The sequence below is a fragment of the Balaenoptera borealis genome (genome assembly GCF_965194805.1).
Source record: "Balaenoptera borealis genome assembly, chromosome: 13".
NCBI lineage: Eukaryota > Metazoa > Chordata > Mammalia > Artiodactyla > Balaenopteridae > Balaenoptera > Balaenoptera borealis.
This window is the reverse complement of record NC_138870.1, coordinates 40,682,775-40,709,817: the sequence shown is the minus strand read 5'-3', so window position 1 is coordinate 40,709,817 and position 27,043 is coordinate 40,682,775. Positions and strand designations below refer to the sequence as shown.

Sequence of the window (27,043 nt, the reverse complement as noted above, 5' to 3'; positions counted from 1 at the left end):
AAAGAACTACGGGAGATTTCTTACAGCAAAGGACTTCACTTACGTGGTTAATATTAGAACCTACTCTTCTCCCAATGGCTGATGCTGGAGGCTCCTCTCTGACCTTCTGGCTGCAGAACAGAGAGCCCCTCCTGCCGCTTTCAGGTGGCGTGAGTGGTCTGGTTACTAAGACTCTAATGACTTCTAGGTCAGCATCAGCCCGTTGCCAGTGCCTGGAGAAATGTGTCCGAATGGGTCATCCCCTCTTGTCATCTTGCTGGTACCGTACAGCTTAGAGAGTCCATTGGACGCCCTTCTAAGGATGTGCCCAGTGGCCCTGACAGTTGGGGATGGCGGGGGGGGTAGTTGTTATTTTTCTAGTTTACGGAGAAGACAATGAGGCTGGAAGACTTTAAATGGTTTGTACAAGACCACTCAGCTCAAAAGTGGGAGAGCTGGGACTTGAATCTAGGGCCTCTTGAATCCAATGCCAGTGTTCTTTTGACTCCTGCAGATTGGTTTCTTGCCTTTGGACCTGTCTCTGGGGAAGGAATACCCTGAGAAACCTCAGTCAGGCGCCTAGCCCAGCCTGAGCCAGAGCAGGAGCTGGTGCAGCGAAGCAGGAATGGGCCCCAAAGCCCAGCTCTGCCCCTGCGTGGCCTTCCCTTGGGGCTGGGGGCACACACAGTGGGGATCCCAGGAATTGGACCAAATCCTTAGTTATATCTGTAAACACGGCGGCGGTCTCTTCCGATCCCTGGAGCTCCATAGCTGTGTGGGTGAACATTTCTCACTGTTTTCTTTCTCCTTTAACTTCAGTCTCCTCCCCAGGTCTCCTCTCCATTGAACTTGATTTTCCTCTTAATTTCTCTCTTGATCTCCAGCGCATCTCAGTTGGCCTTTCTCTCTTGTTGATTTCTTCTTTCTGCCTTTTCTCTCCCTCCTTTTTCAGAACTTCCTGGGTTAAGCAGGCAGGGAGATGCTTCAGCAGGGCTAGGGGAGAGAGGCTGCTGAGCTGCCTTCCCCTCCCCCCCCTCCTCCCCCTCCTCCCCCCTCCTCCCCCTCCTCCCCCCTCCTCCCCCTCCTCCCCCCTCCCCCCCCATGCCCTCCATCGGCAGCTGCCCTGCACCCCTCTCACTTGGGCCCTGGCCCCTCATCACCTTAGCCAGCTCCTCCTTGATGTGTGGGGCTGAGACGAAGGTACACGGGGACCGTCAGAGCCACTTGTCTGGGTACAAAAGCTTCTTTCTCCCCTTCGGAGATGAGGTTTCCAGGCAGGTTATTTTTATAGCAGGGCTCAGGCGGGAGCCTTCAGAGAAAATAAACAAAGTCACACACACCAGTCCTTCACACTCCTCAACCCCTTCCCTGAGGGGCCCAGCCTGGCTATTGCGGACACAGGGACACCCACCTCCCCAGAGGGGCCGGGGACGCTGCTGCCTGGATGGAGAGAGGCCGGGAGGTCCGTGGGGTGTGGGGAGGGGCTCCTGCGAGGGAGACAGACAAAAGCCCTCTGCCGCTGGTCCTGGTTGTCCAAAGGGGGTCCGGGAGGAGAGTGCTGAAACCCTGGGGCCCCATCTCACAATCTGGGCCGGGGTCTTGGGTTCTGCATCTGTAGGGGAGAGTCAGATTTAAATTCAAATTTAACCCCGATTTTCTAATTGCCTGCCAAAGCCGGTCACTGTGCTTGGAGCTTTCAAACACATCTCATTTATTCCTCATCACTGCATCCAGTAGAATTCAGTTCAACAAATTGCCACTTCGCATCCACCGCTGTGTGCCCTGTTTCAGGTGCCTGAGAGACAAGAATACACAAGACACATAGAGGCGAGTCCTCAGAGGGCTGTCTGGACTGGGGAGAGGTGCAATATGGGGCTACAAGAAGCTGAGGTAGGTACTGTCATGCTCACTTTGCAGATGAGAAAACCGAGGCTCAAATGAGGTAAAGTGGCTTGTCCAAGGGAAGCCTGGGCCTTGGAAGTCAAGGGCATCGGGGAGTTCTCGGGGCAGGTTTCTGCTAAGGGGATGAGGAGGGCGAGAAGCCTGAGCAAGGGTGGGGGACAAGGCACAAGTCCAGGTCCAGTTTTCCTGGGGTCCCCGATCCCCACATTCCAGACCCAGGGTGGGGCATGCACAGTTCCCAGCCCCTGAGGGCAGGCAGGCGGGCAGCAATGCCATGTCTACCAGATCCGCAGGAAGGAAGACCTTTCATAACTAGGTTCCCTGAAGTCTCCTCAAAGCTGCTTTATGAGGAAGCATCAGGTTAAAAAGGCTTCATAAATCACACACATTCCCCGTTGGGAAGGACAGAAATATACAGCCCCCGAGCACACCTGCCCAGAGAAGGCAGAGACAGCTCACGACAGCGGTCCGGGGTCCACCCAGGCCGGCACCCTCCCCGCCCTCGGCAGAGCCAGTCCCTGACTAGGGGCAGGCCCTCGCCACCCCCGGGCCAGGGAATTCCAGATCCCAGCGTTCACACTAATGACCCTGCAGGAGGAGTGAGCTTCAGTGCTGCCTCAGCCCCAGTGCTCATTCAGCCTTTTTATGACTAATTGTGGAGTGAAGGAATGTGTCCCCAGTTCAGCAGTGTCGAGTGTCAGGAGGTCACGTTCTAGTGAGTTCTTGAAGAGCCAGAGGAGACCCAAATAACACATTCTGCACTCCCTTATCTTTGAAATGGAGCTAATGATACTTGGGCGGTGGGGTTACTAAGAGCTTCTAGATAGGCCGTGCTTAGCACAGAGCCTGACGCACCGGAGGTCTGAGCTGCTGCCGGCCCCGCTGCCCGAGGACCAGACTAGATATACATTCATTCATCAAACGGACGTTGAACGCATGCTGGCACTGAGTACGTGCCGGTGCCGGGCGCTGGGGGTTCAGCGTCCCCTGAGGCCCAGCCTCCATCTCCAGATGTCCACATAATGGAGGCTGTTCAGACCTCACCTCTGGGACCCTTAGGATCAGGCAAGAGAAGCTGGCAGCCCTTCCAGGACCCAGGGCCTTCCCTTCCCGTCTTGAGCCCGGGACATCCCCTTTTAACGCCCCCAGTTCGCATCCCACCCCTCTCCCAGGTCGCAGTTGATTATTTTCATTCGACTGCGGGCTGACCTCAGTATGGTTTACTGGCCTTTTCCTCCTGCGGCCACTCTCATCTGACACCTGGAATGCCGCTCTGAGCTGCTTCGCGCCTTTCTGTCTCTGCTAATGAGGCTTTCTAACAAAGCCATGCGTCAGAGGGACCGCTGGAACGCCGCCTGGGGACCCGGGCTCTGTGGGTGGAAGGGGAGGGCTGAGGGAACACAGCATTTCTTTCAGAAAAGGTTGAGGCCTGGGCGGGGCAGGGAAGGCCCGCTGCTTCCTCCAGGCCGGCTCCAGGGTGGCCACGGGCCATTTGCTGGAGAATTCGTCCTCAGCCCCAGGCTCTGGGACTGTCTCTATAGCCAACCTGAGCAAGGGCCGAGGGGCCAGACCAGGGAGCAGGGCCTGGACCTGCAGGGGGCACCCAGCACAGGGCCTTGGAGAGGGAGTCCTGGGTGGATGTGGGCTGCAGGCCTCTCTCCTCTGTCCACGCAGGTGGCCTTGCATGTGTCCAGGCACCGTCCTGTCTCCACCCATCTGCTCTGGGGATGCTTCATACGCCACCTCCACTGGCCTCGCCCGCTCCTGGGAAGACTCCAGCTATTCGGCCAAATTTGAAGGATAAGAGGTAGATAGTTCCACAAAGAGCCCTGGAGGCTAAAGATAACTTGGTCTAGAGAAGAGAAGGCCATGAGTTGGCCCAGGAATAGATGCTCTCCAAGGCTCCAAAGGGTCCTTAGACCCAGGCAAAGGAACGCAGCTCTCAGGCTCCATGGAGTCTACTATCAAGAGAATGTAAGAAAACACTTCCCAGCACAGCCACGATCAATCAGCAAATGTCTATCAAACACCTACTCCCTGGAAAACAAGTGCCAAAAGGCTGCTCTTGGCAAGAGCTAATTCAAGGAAGGTACAGCCACCGCAGTTTACTTGCTGTTACTGTGTATCTGGTGCTATGCCAGGAGCATCTCATTCGGTCCTCCCAACAAAACTGGGAGGAGGTAGATGTCGCTGTCATTACCCACTCGTTACAGATGAGGCAGTTGGGTAACAGAGAGGGTAAGTAACTGACTCAAGGACACACAGCTGGTAAGCAGTAGAGTCAGGGTCAGAACTCACAGCCTGCCTGTGAGCATTACGCTGTAGGAACTGTCCCTCCTCAGGGAAGAGGAGGTTTGGGGGCCTCGGAGGAGGTTGAGGAGGAGCAGGACAGGTTGGAGGTGGGGGGGGCAGTTCACCTCGGTGGAGCAGTATGGGCAGAGGGGAGGTCAAAGGAAGGAGACCAGATGCCCGGGCAGCGAGTACACCGGGCCAGGGGCAGAGACCGGAAAGACGGATTAAGAAGGGCTTCGAGTGCCAGGCTGAGGAGTTGGCCTCCATCCTGCAGGCAATGGGGACTTACAGAGGGCTTCAGAGCAGTTCGACTGAAACTCCATGAGAGTAGCATTTGAGGACAGCAAGTCGGGCCGGGTGTGCAGACCACAGGGGGCAGACAGAACCACCATCCAGGGAGCTGTGACATGTCACCAGAGCTCTTTGGACATGGAGCAACCCAGCCCAGCCCAGGGTTGGACCCTCCTGTTTAGATCAAAACCTTGTCCATGTCTAGGAAGCTTTAGGTGAGGGTTGAGATCAAGTATGCAGTGTTCCCAGATGGATCTGTCAGATCTGAGGGCCACCTGCACTACTATGGATTTAATAGTTTCCTTAAGTCAACTCTCTCATTCTCTTTTCCTTTACTCAAGTTTACGTGAACTGAAAACTCTACATCACGGCATTGATATTCTACCTTTTCCTCCAATGCACATTAAAATAAATACATTACAAAAATGTATAACTATTAAGACGAAAAATATTTACCCATGTTCCACCTAAAATCACCCCAGGGACCTCTGCACTTAGGAAATATTGGTGACCCTCCCCCGGCTCCCCCACTTGAAGTGACCTCATTCCAAGATTTCACATTTGGAAAAAGCAAGTCAGAAATCACTCAGAGCCAAGGGAAGGGAGGAGGCCAGGCTTGGGGGGTGGGGTGCTCTGCAAACCACGCCCAGCAGGCCGGGTGCTGGTGGGTGTGAGACCGAGGGGCTGGGGGCAGCAGAGGGAGCTGCCCGGGGAAGTGAATGAGGCCTTGTTGAGAGCCATGGCAGCTGGGCAGTGTGCAGAGACCATGCTGCAAGTGTAAAGTTTCCAATAACTTTTATGGATGGTTTCTTAATAAACATTTGAGCCATCTGTCTGGACTGGAACATCCGTTATCCCAGGCTCCTGGAGATGGGGCTGGGAGAGGGGCTGCTGTCTCATGCACCTCTCCCACGATGTCCCCTCTCCCCATCCTCGACTTGTTCCCTTGTTCTTCTTTTTTGTCATAATTAGAATAGCTTCCGTCTGCTGAGTGTCGACTGAGCCCAGCGCTGTCCGTTGTGGTCTACATTCTGCCTTATTTAATCCTCACAATTACTTTACAAGGCAGGCGCTTGAATGGTGCCACTTTTGCATGTGCGGAAATGTGTAAGCACGTTAGGTTGCAGAGCTGCTAAGTGGCAGAGCCTGGCTAGCCCTTTGGGCCCAGATCTGTGTGACCCCCAAGCCCATGCTCTGAGCCACCTGATAACTCTTTCTCGCCCATGTCAGCACACTGCCTGCCCTTTCCTCCTCTACTTCTCCTTTCAAAGCCAATCTCAGCTGGTGCCTCTCCTCTCAAACATCACTAGGGAAACACCTCCCCCCACCCCAGGTGTCAGAACGGGCATCACTCATGAATATAGCAGGCTGGTCCATAGGGCAGCTGACCTTTCTGTGATGGAACTGATTAATCTAACGCAGAGAAACCTTCTGAGCCATTGAAAGTCACTTGGATTATTGGCTCTGGCTTCAAATAAACAGGATAAATAAACTTCAGCCAAAAAAGAAATGGTTCCTGGTGTCTTTCTCTGAATCTGGTGCCTTTCTCTGAATCTGGTGCATCAAAGACAATCGAGTTCTAGTTGGAAGCATGATCTTCTTACACGCACCTTCCAGTGGGGTCCCTTGCTTTGTTTAGTTGATGTATATGAATTGATAATAATTTTAAAAAATATTATAGATGATTAATGGCCTTGCTGGGCCTATCCAAAGATAGAATGTTATAGGAGAGGAAAACATCCCAAGAAGAAAGGTGCTCAGATGTCAAGAGGCAGAAATGGCGGCCTTGAAGCATTCCATCTACAGCCCTAGTAAACCCTCGACACACAGCTCATAACGAATCAATCAGTCTGTTGCGTCTAGTCTACTAACCAAACTGACTTCAACCCTGTATTTCTTGGGTCTGGGGTTTTGTAGGGCCTGTTTGATCTGTAAATGTATAATTTTCAAAAACCCCCAGTGAGGAAGCAACCAGCTGGGAGTTAGAACCCATGAATAGGAGGTGCTCTCATCCTCTGTGCAGAAAAAAAGTCAGTTTAGATTATTCAAAACTCTGGATCGACTGATGCACATATGTGTGCACTCAAACCCTGCCGTGACCTCTCTTACTTTGCGTTTGCATGCAGATTATAAGCTTCCTCAGGGCAGAGACCATGGACCAGGGAAGAAGTCCTTCTCCTTCCAAGATGGAGACCAAGTCATAGAGGTCCTCAGGGTCCATGGGATGCCATGTCCATGTGTCACTCTCTGATTAGCATTTGGCTTGCAGGGCTGTGGGCCTCTGGGGTTGGAGGACCCACATTTGTTCTACTCTAACACAATCAAGAAGGATAAAAGATGGAAAGATAGCTAAGGAATTAGCTAAGGAATCTCAGCAGCTGATGAGCCCAAGTACCAGCCATCCAAAGGAGGGGGGTGAAGCCCTGGGCCAGGGGTCAGGCCTGAGAACTGGTCCAGTTCCTCCCTTTGTCTGGTCTATGAAGGCTGCTCAGAGGGACGAATCATGGACCCAGGCTCTGGACGGCTTCACTGAAGGACAGAGAGCACTTGTTACAAGCAGTTCTTCAGGGTTGAAATTCCACATCAGGTCTCAGTACCTAAAGTCATTTTTCTTCCTTATTTATGTTTCCTGTGGAAAGTCTGAAGAAAAACCTGTGGAGCATCTTTTGAGTGTGCATTTGGAAGGGAGGAAATATGTTCCCTCTCTGCTGGGCAAACACAGCAAACATTGGTGCTTTCACAACTCGGACACAAGCTGGTTTTCAAAGCCTCCCGCTTGGCAGCCCCGAGGAGCTCGTCGGAGGGGTGAGGGGAGCAGAACTTGGGCTGAGGAGGTTTGCTTTGGGAGCAGAGCTTGGAATTTGTGAGTTTTCTACTCCAAGCGCGTCCAAACGGAGCAGCCACGGACCCCTTTGGCACAAGCTCAGGCATCTGGGGCTCCGTCTGCCTGGGGAGGTGCTGGAGGGCCAAGGGCCTCGGATGACCGGCTCCCTGATCCCATGAAGCCTGTGCTGGGGTGTTGGAGGCTTAGCAGAGAGGATGCAGATGAACAAAAAGATGGCCTCAGGGACTCTGGTCCCCCTCTCTGGGTGATGCTGAGGATAGAGGGTGGAGGTGAGAGCGAAAGGGACATGCTTCTGCACCCACAAATATTTCCAGGCTTCCAAACACTAATCAGGGAAACCACTGGGCAACAGTTGTTCCTGTAAAGCTAGAACTGTGAGATGGCAGCTACCCACTGTGGGCTGTCTGGCTCTTTCAATGTGGTCTGCAGCAAGGGTTTCCTTCCCCCCACCCCGCCCCGCCTCCCTCCCTCCCTTCCTTCTTTCCTTCCTTCCCTCCATCATTTCTTTCATGAGAGAATAAAATAATAAACTCCCAAGCACCCATCAATAGCAATGGCCAATCTTGTTTCACCTGTAACTTCACCTACCCCGCCCGCTCCATGCCCTCCAACTGGAATCTATTGAAGCAAATTCTAGACATCATCTTATCCATAGATATCTAGATTTTTTTTTCTTTAAGTATTGGACTCTGGTGAACACCAAGAACCCTCCTTCCCCTAGGCCTATGTATACATTTGCAAATCACTGCAGGGGTTCAGGGAACATCTGAACTGCATCCAAAGGCCTTAACTTGAAAACCTCTGCTATATAGGATAAGCTCTATCTCCAAAGGAAAACTTCCCTTTTGATATCTTGGAACTCTCAGCCGTTCCTTCTAAGGAGCTGTACTTACTTGTTTTGTTTGCAGTGGCTGTTTACTGAGTGCAGAGGAGCATGCTGGGTGATTGTGGGGAGAGGTGAAAGAAGCCAGGGCAGGGCAGCTGCCTTCCAGGTGCTTTCAGTCCAGTGGTGGGGTGGAGAGGGGGGAGCCGTAGGAAGGAGCCCACAGGCTGAGGGAGCAAGAACTCCGCCTTGGGAGGAGGAGGAACCTCTTCTGCATAATCTCTCCTGGGGGGTTGTTTATTGGCCAGCATTAGTTAGGTCTCTTAGTGGCTGTTAATGTGTTTGTTTAGGGTCTGTTGTAATGTCTCTAAGATAAGGACCAGCTCAGTTTACACTCCACCTTCAAGAACTGGGCTTGGGGCCTAGGGCACCTGTGAGGGAAGCGAGGCAGTGACCAAAGGCCTTCGTGGGCTTCTGAAATTGGCAAGGAAGACACTGCGAGGATAGCCAGTGCACAGGGGAGAAGGGCTTCCCTCAGGGCTGGACAAATAGCCAGATTTTTAAATGAGGAAACAAACTTTGTTCTCTTTTTGATTTTCTTTTGAGAGGAGGTATGGGAGCAAAGACATTTTTGATGCGGGGTTCTTTGGAGAGAGCTTAGAATCTTTCTGATCTTAATAGCCAACTTTTTGCTATTCCCCCATCCCCATCCCATCCCACCCCAGTGTCTGCAAACCCAGAGACCTGCAGTCAAGTCCAAGTGGCACCTAAAGAAAAGACAGGCTGTGGTGCTGGTGCACGGGGACCTAGGCCAGTGGGGCAGCAGGGGAAGCACTGAGACAGGCACAAACAGGCTCTGGAAGTGACAACATAGTAAAGATGGCATTTCCACCAGTGAGGAAAGATAGGCTTCTCAATAAATGTTCTGGAACAACTGGGTAGACACTCAGGGAAAAAAGTTAAAGTCAGATTTATACCTCACACCTTAAAATGAAATAAATTGCATATGGATGAAAAGTGTAAATGTAAAAATTAAACTCTGAAAAAACTCAAAGAAACCATGAGGAAAAATTTAAATCTATGAATTAAGCCAGAAATCAAAATAAAATAATTTTGACCATAAAAAATAAAAGGTTTTTCCATGGCAAAACAAAAAACAAAAAAATCACCATAGGCAAACTCAAAAGACAAAATGTTAAACCATGAGAAAATACTTGCAACTATTATTGCAGCATTATTTCATCAAAAGACTAGAAATGGCCCAAATGTCCATCAAAAGAGGATTGGTTAAATAAATTATGGTTTATCCACACCGTGCAATACTAAGCAACCAGTAAAATAATGAGGCCATTTTTAATGTGTTGATATGAAATCATCTCCAAGATACAAAAAAAAAAGGAAGTCCCATGTAGACCAGTGTGTAGAGTGTGTTACAATTTGTGTTAAAACAGAGGACGGATGATATTTACCATTTGTAATGCGAGGGGGGGAACAGTTGCTGAGCTATGCTTGTAATCTCTTGGGAAGGATACCTGAGAACTTGTCATGTTGATCTCTTCTGGGAGGGGAAGTAGGTGACTGGGAGGGAGAGTTCACTTTTTTTTGTAACTTTGGAATCTTGAATCATGTGAATGAATTACCTATTAGAAATAATAGTAAAGTTATGATATTTTTTCTTTAAAAAAAAAAGAAAGGAGAAAAACCAAGAGTACTTTCCTTTCTTTGTAGATGATGCAAAGCTGACCCAACCTGGTTCATGGTAAGATGGCACCTCACTGCCCTCTCCTCTCCTTCTTTATGGGCTCTCCCAGCAGCCATGCTCACAGAGATTTTTAGCGAACAATTGTCTGTAAAAGCTTACCACCAAACCACGATTTCCATAAATTTGGGTTTCCAAGCCTTTCTTTTGAGTGGGGGACAGTTGATCCTATAGCTAGAGGATGTGAATCACAAGCAGCACTGATTCTGGGCAGGGACCGTGTACTCTTTCTAAGAAAACTGTGTGCTTTACATGAGTGTGCAATGGAGAACCCTGGAGAAACAAAAGAGGGTTATCCCTAGCTGAAAAGTTAGAGGGGAGACAGAAAGAGAGATTGAGAGAGAGAGGAGGGGAGGGGAAGGAGAGAGAAAACCAAAAAGAAGCAACTGAGTGTCCATCAACATGTGACTGGTGCGCCATGGTGCATCCCTGCAGAGGAACGCCGTGTCGCGTGACCATACAACGAAAGAAGAGGTGCTTCATCGGTGCCCAGTTGTTGCATATTGTTCACGCTTTACGTGCCTAAGACTGTGCTTTATGCCATGAGCATGGGGTGAGGAAAAGAACCACCGGTATGGTGAAGCTTTATCAAAGAAACAAAACTATTTTGAAGAATGCCAGCCTGGGTTTGGGAAGGATGGAAGGGGCTTCCTCACTTCCAAAGTAGTACAGGTGAGAGAGGGTTGGGCAGGAGAACTGGCCCACATTTTAGCCTGTGTTTCTACATCTGTTGTTACCTCACTGCAGTATCACTATTCTGATACTATCATCAATAGCAATCTGTTATTTAGGGAATAATTTTGCAGTTTCTTAAATGTGCAAATATTGCTTCTCTGACTGGGCAATAACAAAGCAAGAGTGTTATTAGTCCTCAAGTTCAGCTCCCTGCCTGTTGAAGCGCTCCACTTATTTGGAGAAACAAGATCTCACACTTGAAGTCGACAGAGAAGAAGGAGGTAGACGTAGTTGGAAGGCCCAAGCTCTCCTTTTGCCTCTGGTCAAAACTAGCGCTGCTGTGGTCAAGTCCCTACCCTTCTTGCCAGGGCCACCCAGGCCTAGGGTGAGAGGCAAGTAAGGCACTTGCTTTGGGTGCAAACTTTTAAGGACACACAAAAAAGCCTTAGTAATCAAGATAAAGAGTATTTTAAGGTAATATTTTAAAAATAAAAATTAATACAAAAAATCCATGATGAACAGAATGTCCACCTTTGAAATAAAGATGGGGGCAGCATTACTGATTTCTGCTTTAGCTTTAGGCTCCATTATGGCTCACAGCTCTGCCCCCTAGGTCTCATTTCTCCATCTTTAAGTCAAGAGGGTTGGACCATTTGACCTTCCAGTAGACGGCTGGGCCCTGATGATTTATGGCTCAGTAATGAAGTACCATTGAAGAATTAGGGAGCATTTAGCAAAGCGATAATTGTGCAGCCTAGATAACAGTACAGGTGGGTGACAGGGAGTCTTCATCTAGTCAGTGGGACAGCAATAAAGTTGAGACAGTTGGAGGAGATAACATTTAGCCAGCTTTCTTTCTCTGTTCCCACTGGGCATAACCTACCTATGCAGCCGTGGAGGGAAGAAAATCCTCCCATTGCCTCTTTTCCTGATTTTCCCCCTAGAAATAGGTTCACATCCAGTCGGAGCAAAGAGAGAGCTTCATTCAGATGTGGCTTGCGGCCAGGGGCCTGCTGGCTAACAAAGCCTCCTAAGGATGTCTGGATGTCTGCAGGATGCGTGGTAACCTGCAGGTGGAGGTGGATTTGGAGGAGACAGCAGCAGATGTCCTTGCTCTGGCTGTCCTAGGACACTCCCAGTGCTGGCCCTTACTCTTCCCTTGCCCCAAATGGGCAAAGCATCATAGCTTGTTCCCTTGTTTCTGAGGGCACCCTTGTCTTGACAGAGTCTCCTAAGGTCGACATGGAGAAGAGTTATGGATAGAAAGCTTAAGAAATTCTATGGACACGTCAAGACAAAGGGGCAAATAATCATATAGTTGTGGATCCCATTTCCACAGTGCATCACTTGCATCTCCAAATTACCCAAGTCAAGGATGAAATTCCTCAGTGAGACTCTGGAAATTGATGTTCCATACAGGGGCTGCAGCTCCATCCCTGGGGACAGCCATGCTGTTCATGGGACCCAGTTTTCTCAGAGCCTGATTTCAGATATGCTTTTCCCGAGTCTTTGCCAGCTGGAAGATGAAGACTCATCTCCTAAAATGTCATTCATCACTAGAAAGTGACTGGGGCCTTTAAGGTCCTGTTTGAATCAACAGGATGAGAGAGTCTGGCTCTTCAGGAAAATCCACCTTTTCTCTTTGGCTCCAGTGACCCTCGGACATTTGCTGAGGTACAGGGAAGGACAGCTGAAGAGAGTGGCATTGGAAAAACCAGCCGCCTCCACCCTGGATGGGAAGAATATCTCCCTTCATGGGGCTGCTCTGGGATGCCAGTGTTATCCAAGTCCCAGAGTAAGGAAGTGAATCAGCCCTTCCCAGCCCTCCAGTCATCAGGTCTGTTCAGTATGCTCTGGTGGTGTGGCATTTGGATGTGTTTTGTCAAAAACTTATGAACATCTCACTTAGGCGTTGGAAACAAATATAAGCCCCAGCCAGTTCTTTTACTTGCTGAGGATGAATACCTCCCTTTGGCTTCCCAGCCAGCCGGGCCCAACAAGTGAATTTAGAGGCTGAGAGATGAGACACTGGCCCTCACACACACTCATCCATCAGAGTGTGACCCAGGCCGGCTGCATGGCCCAGGAGCAGCCATTCTCAACCTTGGGAGTACGCTGGAGTCACATAAGGAGGGGGCTTAAAAAGCACTGGTGCCTGAAATTCTGATTTAACTTGTCTGGGGTGCAGTCACAGCTTTGGGAGTATTAAAAGCTCCCCTTGTTAGGAATTTGAATACACAGTCAAGTTTGGGAAGCACTGCCCCTGGACTAGTGCTTCTCCAACTTCATGTGCAAGCACATGACCCTGGGATATTGTTAAAATACAGATTCTGACTCAGTAGTTCTGGAGGGGGGGGGTGCTGACATTCTGCATTTCTAACAGTCTCCCAGGCGACGTGATGCTGCTGGTTTGTTTGCAGGCCACACTTTGAGTAGCAAGGTTGTGACATGTGGTCCAAGATGGTAGCTACTAGCCTCATGTGGCTAATTAATTAAAATTAAAACCAATTAAAACTTAAAAAGTCAGTTTCTCAATTGCATTAGCCACTTTTCAAGTGCTCAATCATCACATGTAGTTAGTGACTACCATACTGGACGGCACAGATGTAGAATGTTTCCATCATCACAGAAAGTTCTGTTAGGCAGTTCTGTCTTAGAGCATCTCTTTGTCTCTGAAGCTGTATTGGAGCAGCTTGAAATGTGGGTCATCTCTTGGAATGTGGGTCGAAGCTTTCTTGGTGCGAGGACTACAAAACACTTCTTTTGCACTCCTCACATCACACCTGTGCCCTGGGCTTGTGGAAGATGCTTGGTTAACACTTGCTCAGGTTAGCGCACTCAGGCTTTTGCCCACAGACAAGCATCACGTAAACACTGGCTGATTGACTGATGTCTACTTGGGCATCAATTAGCATTCTCATGGAGTTTTATCCAGGACAGCTCAATGGGCTTGTCAGAGGTTGATGGCCAGGTTGCACTGGGAATGCCTCCCCTACCTCTGGCCAGCCCCTGATTCAGGCAAGAAAATGCAGGGCTCCAGGTGATCGCCTCTCAGAGCATCTGCTGTTGTCAGTCATTATAGCCTGGAAGATGGACCAGGATACACTGGTGCAGCTGACAGGTGCTTCATCTTCCAAGCCCAACTCAGAGGCGACAAATCTAGACATATTCTCTCTTCTCAAGGTATTTTTTTCTGGGTCTTGGGGAAAGGGAAGTACTGGAGGCGGCCTGCCTCCTATGCCTGAGTAACCGCTCTGCTTCTCCTTGGGTGACTAGCATGGACCCAGGTGGAGCTGGGAGAGGGGTGCTGAGCCCAAAGGCAGAGGAAGTGCCATCTGACTTAGTCACACTGGATGGGAAAGTTAAACCCTCAGCCAGTTGATCCCTTAGCTTCACAGTGGTTGATTTTCAGATTCAACTGATGGGTCATTGATAGTGAAACTAGGATTAGGGTGAAGTGATAGAGGAAAAGAAACTGGAGCTGGTGCCTCTCATTGTAAAACCACACGCAGCTACCTCGTTTTACAGATGAAACATCTGAGGCTCACCGAGTAAAGCAATTAGATCAAGATCACGAGGCGGGCTTCCCTGGTGGCGCAGTGGTTGAGAATCTGCCTGCCAATGCAGGGGACACGGGTTCGAGCCCTGGTCTGGGAAGATCCCACATGCCACGGAGCAGCTAGGCCCGTGAGCCACAACTACTGAGCCTGCGCGTCTGGAGCCTGTGCTCCGCAACAAGAGAGGCCGCGATAGTGAGAGGCCCGCGCACCGCGATGAAGAGTGGACTTCGCTTGCTGCAGCTAGAGAAAGTCCTCGCACAGAAACGAAGACCCAGCACAGCCGAAAATAATAAATAAATTAATCTTAAAAAAAAAAAAAAAAAAAAGATCACGAGGCAAGTTAGATGCACGGGTAGGTGTAAATTTTAGGTTTCCTGACTCCAAGGCCAGTGTTCTTTCCACTGCTCCACGCCCAAGAGATTTGCAAGGATGCATAAGCCATTCAAGAGAAGAAATAAAATATTACATAAATTTTTATCTCTAGTACAATACATAATATAGGTAGGTGTTCGTTAAATGTTTGCTAGTAAGGATGATAATGAAATTGCTTTTTTCTCATCTTCTCACTCCCGGCCACCACATCCTACTGCTGGATTCACCTTGCACACACTGTTTCTGGGATAACTAAACCTCCCCCCCACCCATTACTTTTTCAATAGTAAATATTACAGTACTACACAATGCGCAGTTGTTGAATTCGCAGAGGCAGAACTGTATATATGGAGGAACCGTACATACAGAGGGTCAGGGTAAATTATATGCCGATTTTCGACTGCCAAAGGGTCGGCGCCCCTAGTGCCTCTCCCCTTCAACTGTAGAGCATTGGTGCCACTGTGACCTGAGAAGAATCCGCTCCTCTCTCTGCCGTCTTTGAGTTAGATTCTCTGGAGCTTCTCATCAAACTGGATCAAAAAGACTTACAGGGTAATTTCCCCCCAAATCTTGGTCTTTCCACAGTTATGCTTTTGTTTAAACTGATAGGTATTGAGAAGGTTAACCACTATCCTAGTCTTCCTAGCTTTCATGATAAACTTAGAAGCTCCTGTTTTCCTTCTTAGGGAGAAGTTGTGCCCAAGTATTGGGTCCATGTATCCCTAGTGCCAAGTCTCCTTTGCAGGTAATACTAAATGTTTGTGAATCCCGAGTTTGTGTTACTGACTTCAAAACAATGAAAACACTCTCAATTCTATACCTCAAATCCCAGGATCTTCATCAATCAACCTAGATACTATCAGTTGTCATCCAAACTCATGGAAACACAACTGGTAAGACAAAAATGTTAACGGGACTAGACTAAATTAAAAAGAGAGAAATGAGATTGTTTCTTTACGGTATGGTAGGCAGGTGGGGCAAGGGTAAATAAATGGGGTGGAGACCACGGAAAGCCGGGATGAAGATAATGAATGTGACCCTGAGCCTCCTCCGAGGAGTGCTCTGCCGAGCTCCACATCTGTATTTCATTTATCCTCACAATGAGCCCAGGAGAAAATGGCTATTATCCCTGCTTTATGGATGAAGGTCAGAGAAACCGAGTAACTCGCCCAAGGGGACAGAGCTGGGAAGTGCAGTTGCCTTGTCTAGCCTGGGCAAGTCGAAGGGCAACAGTAAGGGCATGTGCGTGTCTAAGAACTTTTAGGATAAAACCAGACAGGCATCTTGACGGGCTGGCATAGGAGGGAACTAGGGTGTAGGTGGGATTCTTTTTTTTTTTTTTTTTTACAGCATTAGCAACTCTGGATTTTTTTTTTTTTAATTTATTTAATTTATTTATTTATTTATTTTTGGCTGTGTTGGGTCTTCGTTTCTGTGCGAGGGCTTTCTCTAGTTGCGGCAAGTGGGGGCCACTCTTCATCGCGGTGCGCGGGCCTCTCACTATCGCGGCCTCTCTTGTTGCGGAGCACAGGCTCCAGACGCGCAGGCTCAGTAGTTGTGGTTCACGGGCCTAGTTGCTCCGCGGCATGTGGGATCCTCCCAGACCAGGGCTTGAACCCGTGTCCCCTGCATTGGCAGGCAGATTCTCAACCACTGCGCCACCAGGGAAGCCCAAAGTGGGATTCTTTACTCTTGTTTCCATGAGAATGGAGCTCTTGTACAACTGGCTGAGGATTCCCGGGCAGGGTCCCCAAGTGACAATGATCAAAGCCACTGTGGCGGCCTTGCTGGTGGTGTCTTAGTTAAGCTGCCCGAGGAAGAAACTTACAGTTGGGGATGTGGAGGTGGGGTTAATGGCAGATCTCTGGAGACTCTAATGATTAGGAAGTAACGCTTTGGCACAGATACAACCAAGCTGCCTTCGCTACCCAAAGCTGTGCGAAGAAGAACTATTCTCAGTTAAACGCCAGGCCAGAGTGCTTCCACGTACGGCATTGCACTGAGCTGCCTCACATCGCGCGATACACTATGTTGCAACCTGTTCACCTCGTAGTTTGCCTCTTTATGTGACTATCTCCCCTGAGGTGGTGATCTCCCTAAGGACAGGATCCACATCAAACAGATCTTTCTGTGTTGATGCTCAAAACAGTGCAGTGGAAGGAATGCCGGCTGAGGCGTGGGAGAGGGAAACGGGCAGGAAGGGGGACAGAGTGAGGGGAGACAGTCAAAGAGGAGTCCCTGGCTTTGTGCCCAGGAGTCTGGGGGGCGGTGTCAGGGGTAGTGGGTGGGTGTCAGCAGAGGGCCTGGCCTGCAGGCTGGAGTGGGGTGCAGGCGTGCAGAGCAGGGGGGTGTCCTGTCGGGCCCTAGACAGGTGCCTCGCTCAGCAGGACAGACGAGGCGCCTTCACTGGGTCTGCGGATGGGGAAGGGCGCACACGTGTCCTCCTGCTCCCTCCTGAGGTTGTTTTTGGTAGAGGAACCCACCAGAAGCTTACCACACATTCGCTTCTCAAGGACTTCCTGGAGGGCAGGTCCACCCCACCCACGGGGGTAGAATAAACTTGGTTTCCAGGTGCCTGGCTTTCTTGAGGGGTGAGAGAGGGAGAAGCAGGGGTATGTGCCCTGCTAGGCCCAGGGGCTCCAGTCTAGCTCCTAGCTTTCCGTGATAAATTCCCACCCAGGAGGAGTTCATGGGTCACGACCCCAAGTGGCGGGGCTGGTGGGAAAGAGGTAAGACGTCAGCCTCCACTCCAGCTCGGCCCCGACACTCTCTCCATGGAGTTCCAGACTCAAGTTCTAGAACGGGTCCATCTCTTCCTGGCACCGACCCCACTTCATATCAGAGAAATGGAACGGAAGAAGAGTGACCCCCACCTACCACAGAAGGAGATGGCTTTTAACATGCTCACCCCCCCAGCAGCAGGCTTTCCAAAGCCCTGCATCTGTCTCCTCCTTGGCAAACCCTCTGTCCATCCCTCTCCCTCAACTCACTTCTCCTTTCTGCCACCCCTTAACTCAGGCCCCCTCCTTGCCACGCCGGCAGACGCAGTACACGCACGATCGCAGCTGTCTGGAACTGAAGATAACACCCGCTCTATTAGCCAGGCCCACAAATAACTATCCTCAAACCAACATTTAGACCAGCACTTCTCCAGCCTAAATGGGCGCGTGAGTTATCTGGAGATTCGGCAAGATACCAAATCTGCTTGAGTGGATTCTGTGGCCCACTCTTCCAGTAGCAAGAACTTAGAACACTTACTACGTGACAGCACTGTGCTAGATAGACTTTGTGGGGGAAACCGTAAATGTAAAAATTACGGCCCCCGCTCTCAAGATGTGTGAATAGACTCAAGTAGGATTTTTCTACACGGTTGAGGGATAGATGAATGAATGAATGAATGAATGAGGGCACAACGGTATGGTATGGGTTATATATTAGTGCAAAGAGTTCAAGGGAAGGAGAGAGATAGGAGATAGAAGCCACCCACTTTCACATGTCTGGCAGGTTGTTGGTCCCTCGAAGGGTGTCCCCTGGAGCCACCATGCTGTGCCATTGCCTGACGAGTGCCCGGAGCAAATGCTCCCTGGCTCTTGAAGACAGATGTGGCTGGACAACCATGACTGCTTCACATGTAACCTTTGCTGGGAGTGCTGCAGCATCTCTGCATCGAGGCACTGATATTTTTCCCTTCACCCCATAACCAGCAAGAGCTGATGAGAGATACACATGTTCCGTTAAGCCAGAAGGCCACGTACTTCAAGAAAATGCAAGACATTGCGTGAAATGGATTTGTTTGAAAAAAAGAAAAAAGTGAAATGGGAAGGTATTTCCGTGTAAAAGTACAGCTATTTCTTCAAAAAGTAAGCCTTCAGAAAACCCAGACATCTTTCTCTTTTGCCCCAAAGGCCTACCTAGTAGGAGATAAGTAGAAAAGGAAAAAATGAGAAGTAAGAAAGGCAGGTCTGAGCCAGACCCAGTGACAACTAGTGGCACTCATGGAGTCCTCTGTGTCTGGCCTTTGTCTCACCCTAGTGCTACGTCTTATTCCCACTGGCCCCCATGGCTGACTCCACACTGTTCTGGGCCCCCTACCATGTCTTCTGGTTCATCTACCCTCCTTTGCTTTCTTATAGGTGTCTCCTGTCCTCTCACTATACCTCCACATTTCAAAACCCCACCCACCCTTGGAGACTCACTTCTCCTAGGAAACCTTCCCCAGCTTGCTCTATGGCTTCCAGAATGCTGTTCTTTCTGTTTTTGTTTGTTTTCGTTTTTAGGAGGAAGGAGAGTACCTTGCTTGTGGCATTTTTCACAGTCTTTTTTTCTCATTTCCCCTGCAGATTCAAAGACAGTCTCTTAATCCTCACTGTATCTCCATTTCATACAGAAGTGGGTGTTCGGTATGAGCGCTAAACTGAATGCGTATGGCGCTGGGATAGGACCGAAGAGACAGAGTTGGATTCTTAATGCTGTTTGCGCTGAGACTACATAGTAACACATTTATGCTCCCATGAAATGGAATGTACGCCATAAATCTAGAAACCCTACCCTGGACAGTCCTGATCCTGTTACTCTGCCCCAAAAATGCCAAAGGAAAACATAAACACACCTTGAAAAGATGTCTGAACTGAGCCCAACCAACAGAAGCTGAATGTCGCTGAGCAAGTTGGCCCGGCTCTGCCTCCACCGTGGCTGGCTGTGTGAACTGTGTGCATTCACCACCTGCCATATTTGGGGCTTACCTCTTTGGAATGTGAATCCTTCCCCACTTTATCACTATTTTTAAATGGGATTTGTTTAGAGGGAGAGAAAGCGATCTTTTCTTTACAGTTTACCTACAAATATCTTTCCCAATAAGGCTGTGTCCACTGTAAGTCTAAATTTAATATCCCCGTAAAAGAGAGAAAAATAATGAAATAGTTATTTCGTTTATACAACATAAAATGGTTTAATCCACCTGTCTCACTGAGTTGGTCTGATTTGGGGTAGATACACTGATTGTGTCCATTTAATTTCTAACTGTTCTACCAAGCCTGCCGTACTTAAAGATGTAAGTGAACAATGAAGGCCACGTGGGACCTTCATCCTTAGCCATCCATGCCTTTCTTCCGCTAAGTGGGAGGAAATAGCAGCTCTTTGATTCCACTTCTACAGTTCTAGACATTGTAGTGCTTCACATCTATTTAACACTGCTAGGATATAAGGTTTTCCACATTAAGTGAACAAACATTTACTTTCATTATGTTTAATGGAAACCTTTCTAAAATGGAATACAAATTTCCCTGTCTCCCCGAAGAGACCATATTAAACTCGAGTTAACATTTTATTGGACATTTAAGTTCATCATATGAACCACAGGGACAGCAGCAAATGCTATATAAACCAGGATACTCCCTGGAACTACTGAGGACTTTAGGACTATTGACCCCTACCCTATTGGCCCTAGGCAACCGTGTTTTTTATTGGTTCCTTTTCTATCTCCTGTCTTATTGTCCCTTCTTGCTGTTCTTCCTGTGTTTCATCAACTGCTCTCCTGTCTTACCTCGATTTTTCTGCATCTAATTGGTGAGGTCAGATGACTATCTGTTAATGCAGTATCTAAACTATGAATTAATAGACGCGGGATAAGAGGGGCTCTGCTACGCATAAAATGCATAAGGTTTAGCACATAACACAAATTCTGGCTGCTCAGAATCCTGAGTGCTGCTTCTCCCCCCAGCTCACAGGTTTATTTCTCCTTCTTTTCAGTTTGTTGGCTATGTTCTGGATAGTGAGATTGCTGGGTAAGTAATCTCCAAATCAGTGATTTTTTTTGCCTCCCACATATAGGTTCAGTCCCAGTCTGAGTCACAAATTAGGGGTTTTTTAATTGTAGTTGTTTGGATTCATGGATGGGTAAAATATTAATACTGGTATTTAGTTGACTTTAGAATTTAAATAATTTCCATAGTTTATTTTGGCTTTGTCAATTTAAATTTTATTTTGCTTTTGTCAATTCTCATCTCTGATGAAAAAACTTCCCCCCCCCCCCATGGGGAGTAGAGAACTAAATTTTGTATTCACAAATGAACCATTATTACTGGGAAGACTCCAGAGCTCTTACATGTAGACACAGTTCACTGCAAAGATGAATCACAGAGTTTAGAGGATGAAATCAAGAGCAACTTACCAACAGAAATATGTATAATTTTTGCCCACTGAACCAGATCACTTTGAAATAGGCTTCAATTTTTTCATCTATTTTAGTGTTTTCAACCAAACTCTTTTTTTTGGTTGAACTTTTATGGCCACTTGTATTTGAGGTCAGTTGTATAAATGCCTAGATTTGCTTGTATTGTATTGCTTGTATCAGAAAATATGTATGGCTTGTATCAGAAAATAAATCATATTTTGCGTCTAAATGCAGTAGTCCACACGGGTTTTCTTAAATCCTCCTATGTTCTAAAATTGTGCTAGGCAACTGTGCTTGTCCCCAGGGAGCTTCTAGGCTCATTAGTAAGATAAGACCAATGAATACGGGGGGGAGGAGGGAATGAAAACCACGCAAAAAAGTATGTAGCTTAGAATATAGTTGTGGATACAGGCTATAAGCGCCAGAGGGATTCAGAAAGGCAGGGAGACATTGCATTCTAGAGATATCAGAGAAGGCTCTCAAAGGGGCGTAAACGTAGGGGGTCTTGAATAATGTGTGAGATTTGGTCATTCTACCTTCCAGGTGGAGAAGATAGGACCCATGGCTCCAAGCAGGGCATGGGACACCTCAGGGGGTGAGACTGGCCTTCTCCCAGCTGGAGCTGGGGAAAGGCTCAGAGCTTAATGCAAGGTCTTGAACAGGAGGATGGGAAAATAACCAAGGAAGGCCCATGGCAGGTAGAGGAGAAGTTGGAACCAGTGCTTTAATCCTTCACCCACCAACATCCAGACTAGACAAAGCGTGGAGGTATTTCTTTAAACGATGCAAGTTCCTTCACTCTCGAGCCAGCACACTTGCACTGAAGTTAAACTCTGCACACTTGGAATTCAGGGCTCTACTCTGAGAAGCTTCAAAGCCCAAGGGGGGTGGAGAGAGAGAGGAGAACCCCAGAGCCTCTGTGAAGACTGAGGCCTGGGTGGAGAAGCAGCTTCTAAGCTCCTTCAGCTTCAAGGAGGAAAGCGCTGCAGAAACCCCACCACTGGGGAGGGGATTTCTGGTTAAGTCAAACTCCAAATTCTGAGTTTCATTAAAGTTTGCCTTTTTGCCTGAAGTTCTTTGGGAGGGGGGGGCTTACAATCCTCAGAGATAGAAAACCGTCAAGAGGAAGAAGGTCTGTTTGGGGGCTTTTCCTCCCCGGTATTAATGGAGACACCTGGAGCCAAGAGAAGAGCACAGCTGAGCCCTTCTGCAAGGCAGCATTTGGGCCAAGGTGCCACACAGGCGCTCACCGGGAAAGGTGAGATGAGGTGGGAAGTGAGGGCCAGGGGGCCACCTAGGGAATTCTGGCTTCTCCTCTGGCTCACAGAACTCGGTCCAGCTGGAGGAGCCGCCTCCCTCCCTGGCCAGGGCTACAGTAGTAGCCCACTGTCCCTGGCCAGAGCTGCTCAACCCCAGCCGGCAGCGCCCACTCCCCCCGCCACCGCCCCCCGGGACTCCCGGACCCCGGCCAGGAAGAGCAGACACCGAGTTTGAGCCTGGAACTAGACAGTCCCCCACCTCGGCCGCGCGCACGGTTTAGTCTCGCCTCCCTCGGTCCTCTATGTCTCCTCGAGCCCCCTCCCCAGGGTCGGACGCCGCCCTCCACACCTTCACACAGGTCTCCCTCTGTGCTGTAACACACCGGCCCCTTTCCTGGCGCTCGGCTCGGGTCAACGTCTGCTGAGGTTCCAGAGGAGGCTCATTCATCGCATAGTTGGATGGGGGAGGGGTTGGGGGTCTGTCGTTCTGAACCTCCAGGTGGGAGCCCAGAGGCCAGGTGCCCCGAGAAGCTGCTAGAAGATAGGTCGGGACGACGCCCCCAAACTTGGCCCTGCTTGCCAGTCTCCAAGATTTAGGGCTCCAGTTACTTCGTGGGCTCCCCCTGCGCCCTTCCCCTCGCCTCCCGCCCAGGGTCCCAGCGCAATGCCCCCTCTCTCCCTCCCCCGCTGCTCCTTTCTGCCGCTTCCCCTCCTCCCTCCCAAGTCTTTTCCGTCCACGGTCTAGGGCTCGCAGCCTGCGCCTCTGCAAACACCCCCCGCCCCTCCAATCCGGGCAGAACTCCGAGGGGAGGGGCCGGAGGCCCCCATTCCCGCCTGTGGTCGGAGAGGGCAGCGCCGCAGCCCCGCGTGGAGGGGAGTACAGGGGCCGTCTCTGCGCCCCGCCCGATCAGGCCACTCGGCACACTAGGGGTGGGGGGCGGGAAGCAGGGCTAGTGGAGAGGGGGCTCCGGCCCGGGCAGGTGCGGGCTCTGGCTGGGCCCGGGCGGGCTTCGGGGGCGGGGTCTCAGGTTACAACCCTGCGGGGGGCCGGGGGCGGCCCGCGGTTTGGGCGAGTTCTCCAGCCTCGAGTAGGGCCGGGCGCATATAACGGGCGCCGCGGCGCAGAGAAGACGCAGAGCGCTGCTGGGCTGCCGGGTCTCCTGCCTCCTCCTCCTGCTCCGAGGGCCTCCTGCATGAGGGCGCGGTAGAGACCCGGACCTACGCCGTGCTCCTGCCGCCTCGCTGCGCTCCGCCCGGGCCCGGCTCCGCCAGGCCCCGCGGTGAGCCATGATCCGCCTCGGGGCTCCCCAGACGCTGGTGCTGCTGACGCTGCTCGTCGCCGCTGTCCTTCGGTGTCACGGCCAGGATGTCCGTAAGTTGCCCACAGCCCCTGCCTGCCACCCTTCTGTGCCGTCCCTCCGCATCCTCTTCCCTGGCCCTCTCGCGCTCTGGAGCCTGCGGATGAGCAGAAGCTCATCGAGCGGAGTTCTGTAAGTCAGGGGCTCTGTCCGAGCGTCCTCCGTGCCGGTCGTGGTTGGAGGCATTTGCAGGTCCCTGCGTTGCAAAGGAATACTAAACAAGCAAAGCGTCGGGTCCGAGGTTTGCGCACAGATTTTAAGCGAGCTCATTCCCACCAGCTTTGATAATTAGGCGCACACGCACACAACTTGGCTTCCCGAAGCACTCAGAGTTCAGCAAAACAGGTTGCGGCCCATCGAGCTTAGGAAAAGTAGGAGAGAAAGAGCGCGAGCAAAGGAGCGAGCAAGCGCCAACGGGTTGACGGCCCAGTAGTGTCCAGGGGTTGGTGCCTGGGGGTTCAAAAGGAAGTTAGACAAAGGATATGCTCTGAAACTGGTGGGCTGAAATCCGAGGCCACAAAGAAGGGCTTCGGAGAGACACTCTGAGACCTCAGCGCCTCTCGCGGGTTTCCTCCCCCTCACGGCTGGCCCAGGAGCAAAGTGCAGCCCTCTCGCATCTCGGCTTTCCCCTTGCCTCTAAAGCATACAGAAACTTCCCGTAGGAGAGGCCATCTGAAAGGCGATAACATTCCAACCAGACCGTGCTTTTCAAACGCCCAGGAAAATAGCGCCCCCTCCCCGCCGTCTTCCCCCCTAACACTCCCTCCCACCCGCCCAGGTACTACAATGAGTTACTTTTCTGAAAGTTTCTGGAACTAACCGAGGCTCTGCCAGGTGTGTGTGTGTGTGTGTGTGTGTGTGTGTGTGTGTGTGTGTGTGTGTGTGTGTGTGTGTGTGTGTGTGTGTGTGTGTGTGTGTGTGTATAGCAAAGGCGATTCGAACCGCACCTTTCCATCGCCTCCTTTGGTGAAGTCCCACTGCCTGGGATTATATTTAGGACAAATGAAGCCTGGAAAGTGTATTAGGTAGAGAAGTTATTTTTTTTTCCACGTGTTTGGGCACGTTTCCGACGGCTGGGATTCCAGCCCTGTCTTTGTATGTTACAGATTGTAAATCAATCGCAGGGGAAATTTTTTGGCGGGGGGAGTAATGGAAATCAAAGTCCGTCTGCCGACGAGGCTGTCTGCAGTCTCGTCTGCCACTAGGCTATCTCCAGACACAGTTTAGAAGGCTGCGGACCCAGAAGGACTTTCCGTTCATTAGGGTGGTTGACTGGGACAGGGTCAGGACTGGGGCCCACGGTGCAGCTGCAAGGAGCCCCGGGCAGGAGATTTTGGCCAGGCGGTCGGATGGTGCACTAAGCTGGAGGCCTGCTCCCAGGTACTTGTTGGAATACGGTGCGTCTATAAGTGGCCCCAGCTCGGACTGACTATATATTTGTCCTAAATTTGCATGTACACACTCACAAAATTGTCTTCTTGACTGACCTCTGCCTCAGTGCGCAGTGGAATGAGCTAGGTGACTCTAAAATAATTCCCCAATTCTCCATCTGGTATCAGAGGCGCTCACTTAAGTGGCAGAGCGTTCTCAGCGCAGCAGCCTTCCTAGGAGGTAGTGAATTCCACAGTTTCTTGGGCCCAAATCTTCCAGTCGTTCCTCCTCCTCCCCAGGGGAAGTGCTTTGGAGCCGCTGACTTTGCGCCCTGGCGCATCCCGGCTCCGTACCCCCCTCCCCTGGGTCAGCGGACCCAAAGACGTGACGTGGGGAAAGACGCAGTCTGCGTGGACATCAGGAATGTCAGAAACCTAGAACTCTGGCACGCCCCTCCTCCCCATCTTTCCACAAGTTTGAGAAACTTATTGGCTGCGGCGTCTTTGACCCACATCTGCATTTCACAGCCCTCGCCTCTGAATGTGCCCCTCGGCTCAGGGGAGAGACCTCAATCCTCCATTGTGAGGCTTGTTTGCGTTGGGAGATTGGCGGCGATGGCTTCCAGATGGGGCTGAAACGCTGCCCGTATTTATTTAAACTGGTTCCTTGCGGAGACCTGTGAATCGGTCTCTGTGTGCACTCGAGAAAAGCCGCATTCATGAGAGACGAGGTCCGGTGGGTTCCCCAGGACTCCCCGACCCCCTCTCCCACAATGCTCCCGTGTGCCCGCCCGCCCCGCCGCCACCTCCCGGGCTCCAGCCCTGCGCAAAGCGGCTGCGAAGCAAAACAGTTCCCCGAAAGAGGTAACTTTTTAATTGGCCTGCTACAAAGAATCACTTATGTGGCGCTGCGGTAATGAAGGGAACCCGATCAGGCGCGCCGGGATGCTATCGGCAGCCGTTTCGAACAGCAATTATGGTGGCGCTGGGCTCGTCCGTCCACACCTAGGGGATCCGGTTACGGCGCTGGCTCCTTTCTGGGGCAGTCATTTAATCCCACTTTTCACCCCCCTCCCAGTGTCTGTGCGCGAGCCGTGTCCAGAGCCGCAGCCACAAAGAATCACCCGACGGCTCTCACGCCCAGCGCTGCCGGCCCCGCCCCTGCACCCGCTCATCCCCGGCCACCCTTCCGAGGGAAATCTGATACGCCTTCAGGGTGCACCCCGCTCTCCCAGCACTTTACTCTCTTCCCCCACGGCCCCTCTTGGGTGAGGGGGGTTCTTCCTCAGTCGCTCCCCCGCCGCTCGCTTTCTACAGCTCCACCTATTTATAGCGGTGCGCGTGCCCCGCCAACAACTGTATATACCCTAGGCTCCCCCTCTCCCCCCACTCCGCTCCCCGTGATGATCTCGCCTAAAGGCTGGGTGGAGTTTTTCTAGTAGAAAAAAAAAAAAAAGACAGAAAGAAAGATTTATCTTTCAGTCTCCTTAAAGAGCACGGGGCGGGCCGTTTCTCTCTCCGCCCACCTGGTTTGTGGCCCTTTCCTATTATTCAACCCCCGCAGTCGCCAGGGCTTTGGGGATTTTGATGAGAAAAACAGCACCGGGCGCTCCCCGGCACGTGGCGCGGGCTCTGCCGCGCTTGGCGCTCTCCGGAGCGCTCTTGTCAGCACAGGCTTCGTTTGCAGGGTGGATTCTGGAAGGCAGGCCGCTTGTGGAGAGGGACTAGTGCATGCCGTTCTTGGTCTGCGTTCCTGGAGGAGGCCAGGCCTGGACTGGCTAATCTTAGCCCGGACCAGGCATTCAAAGCCCCCCGTCACACACACCCTTCCTCAAATTGGGCTGTTGTCTTCAGATGCAAGCAGGGTCTCTCCAGAGAGGGCTACAGCTGGAGGTCAGCACCGGCAGCGGGGCGGGGTTCTTTGGCCCTGCTTGCCTCCCCGGGGCATTTTGTTATACCCTTGGGTCCCAGGTGTATTGTTGAACTGGGCCTATGCCCCTCCCCCAATCGGTCCTAATCCTAATATGATGTAAAGAATGGAACAAGATCCTAATTTGTAACAGTTCCTCCTTTCACACCCACCCCACCCCCATGTATCACTTCTGGAGCCTGGCTCTTTGCAGAGTCTGATTTTTGTGGGCAGAATTTTCTGCATGCCTTCTAAATTTTAGCTGTCAGTTGTATTTAGCAAATCCCATAATTCCTAGAGGAAGGCAGGAAAAAGAAGGCCTCTGCTCCCGTGCTGTGGGTGGGCAGGTGGGGGCATCTCTCCATGTCCCCCTCCCCTCTGTCTGTACAGTCCTGAGTTCCCATTCAAAGGCTCCTGTCCTCCTGCTCCCACTCTCAGTTGCCCCTGACCTCCACATCATCAGGGCCCCCCCTCCCA

General features: G+C 50.9%; 2 protein-coding genes across 3 annotated transcripts in view; one reads left to right on the top strand and one right to left on the bottom strand.

The window, feature by feature from the left end:
- The window catches only part of PFKM (phosphofructokinase, muscle), a 188,727-nt gene that overhangs the window by 114,965 nt on the left and 46,719 nt on the right, over positions 1-27,043 (bottom strand). The window lies entirely within an intron of this gene.
- COL2A1 (collagen type II alpha 1 chain) overlaps positions 23,035-27,043 on the top strand; it is a 40,122-nt gene continuing 36,113 nt past the window's right edge. For both annotated transcript variants that reach the window (XM_082350628.1, XM_082350627.1), the window contains exon 1: positions 23,035-23,301. In XM_082350628.1, coding sequence (XP_082206754.1) covers positions 23,217-23,301 — 85 coding nt within the window. In that variant the 5' untranslated portion in view covers positions 23,035-23,216. The remainder of the gene's footprint in view (positions 23,302-27,043) is intronic.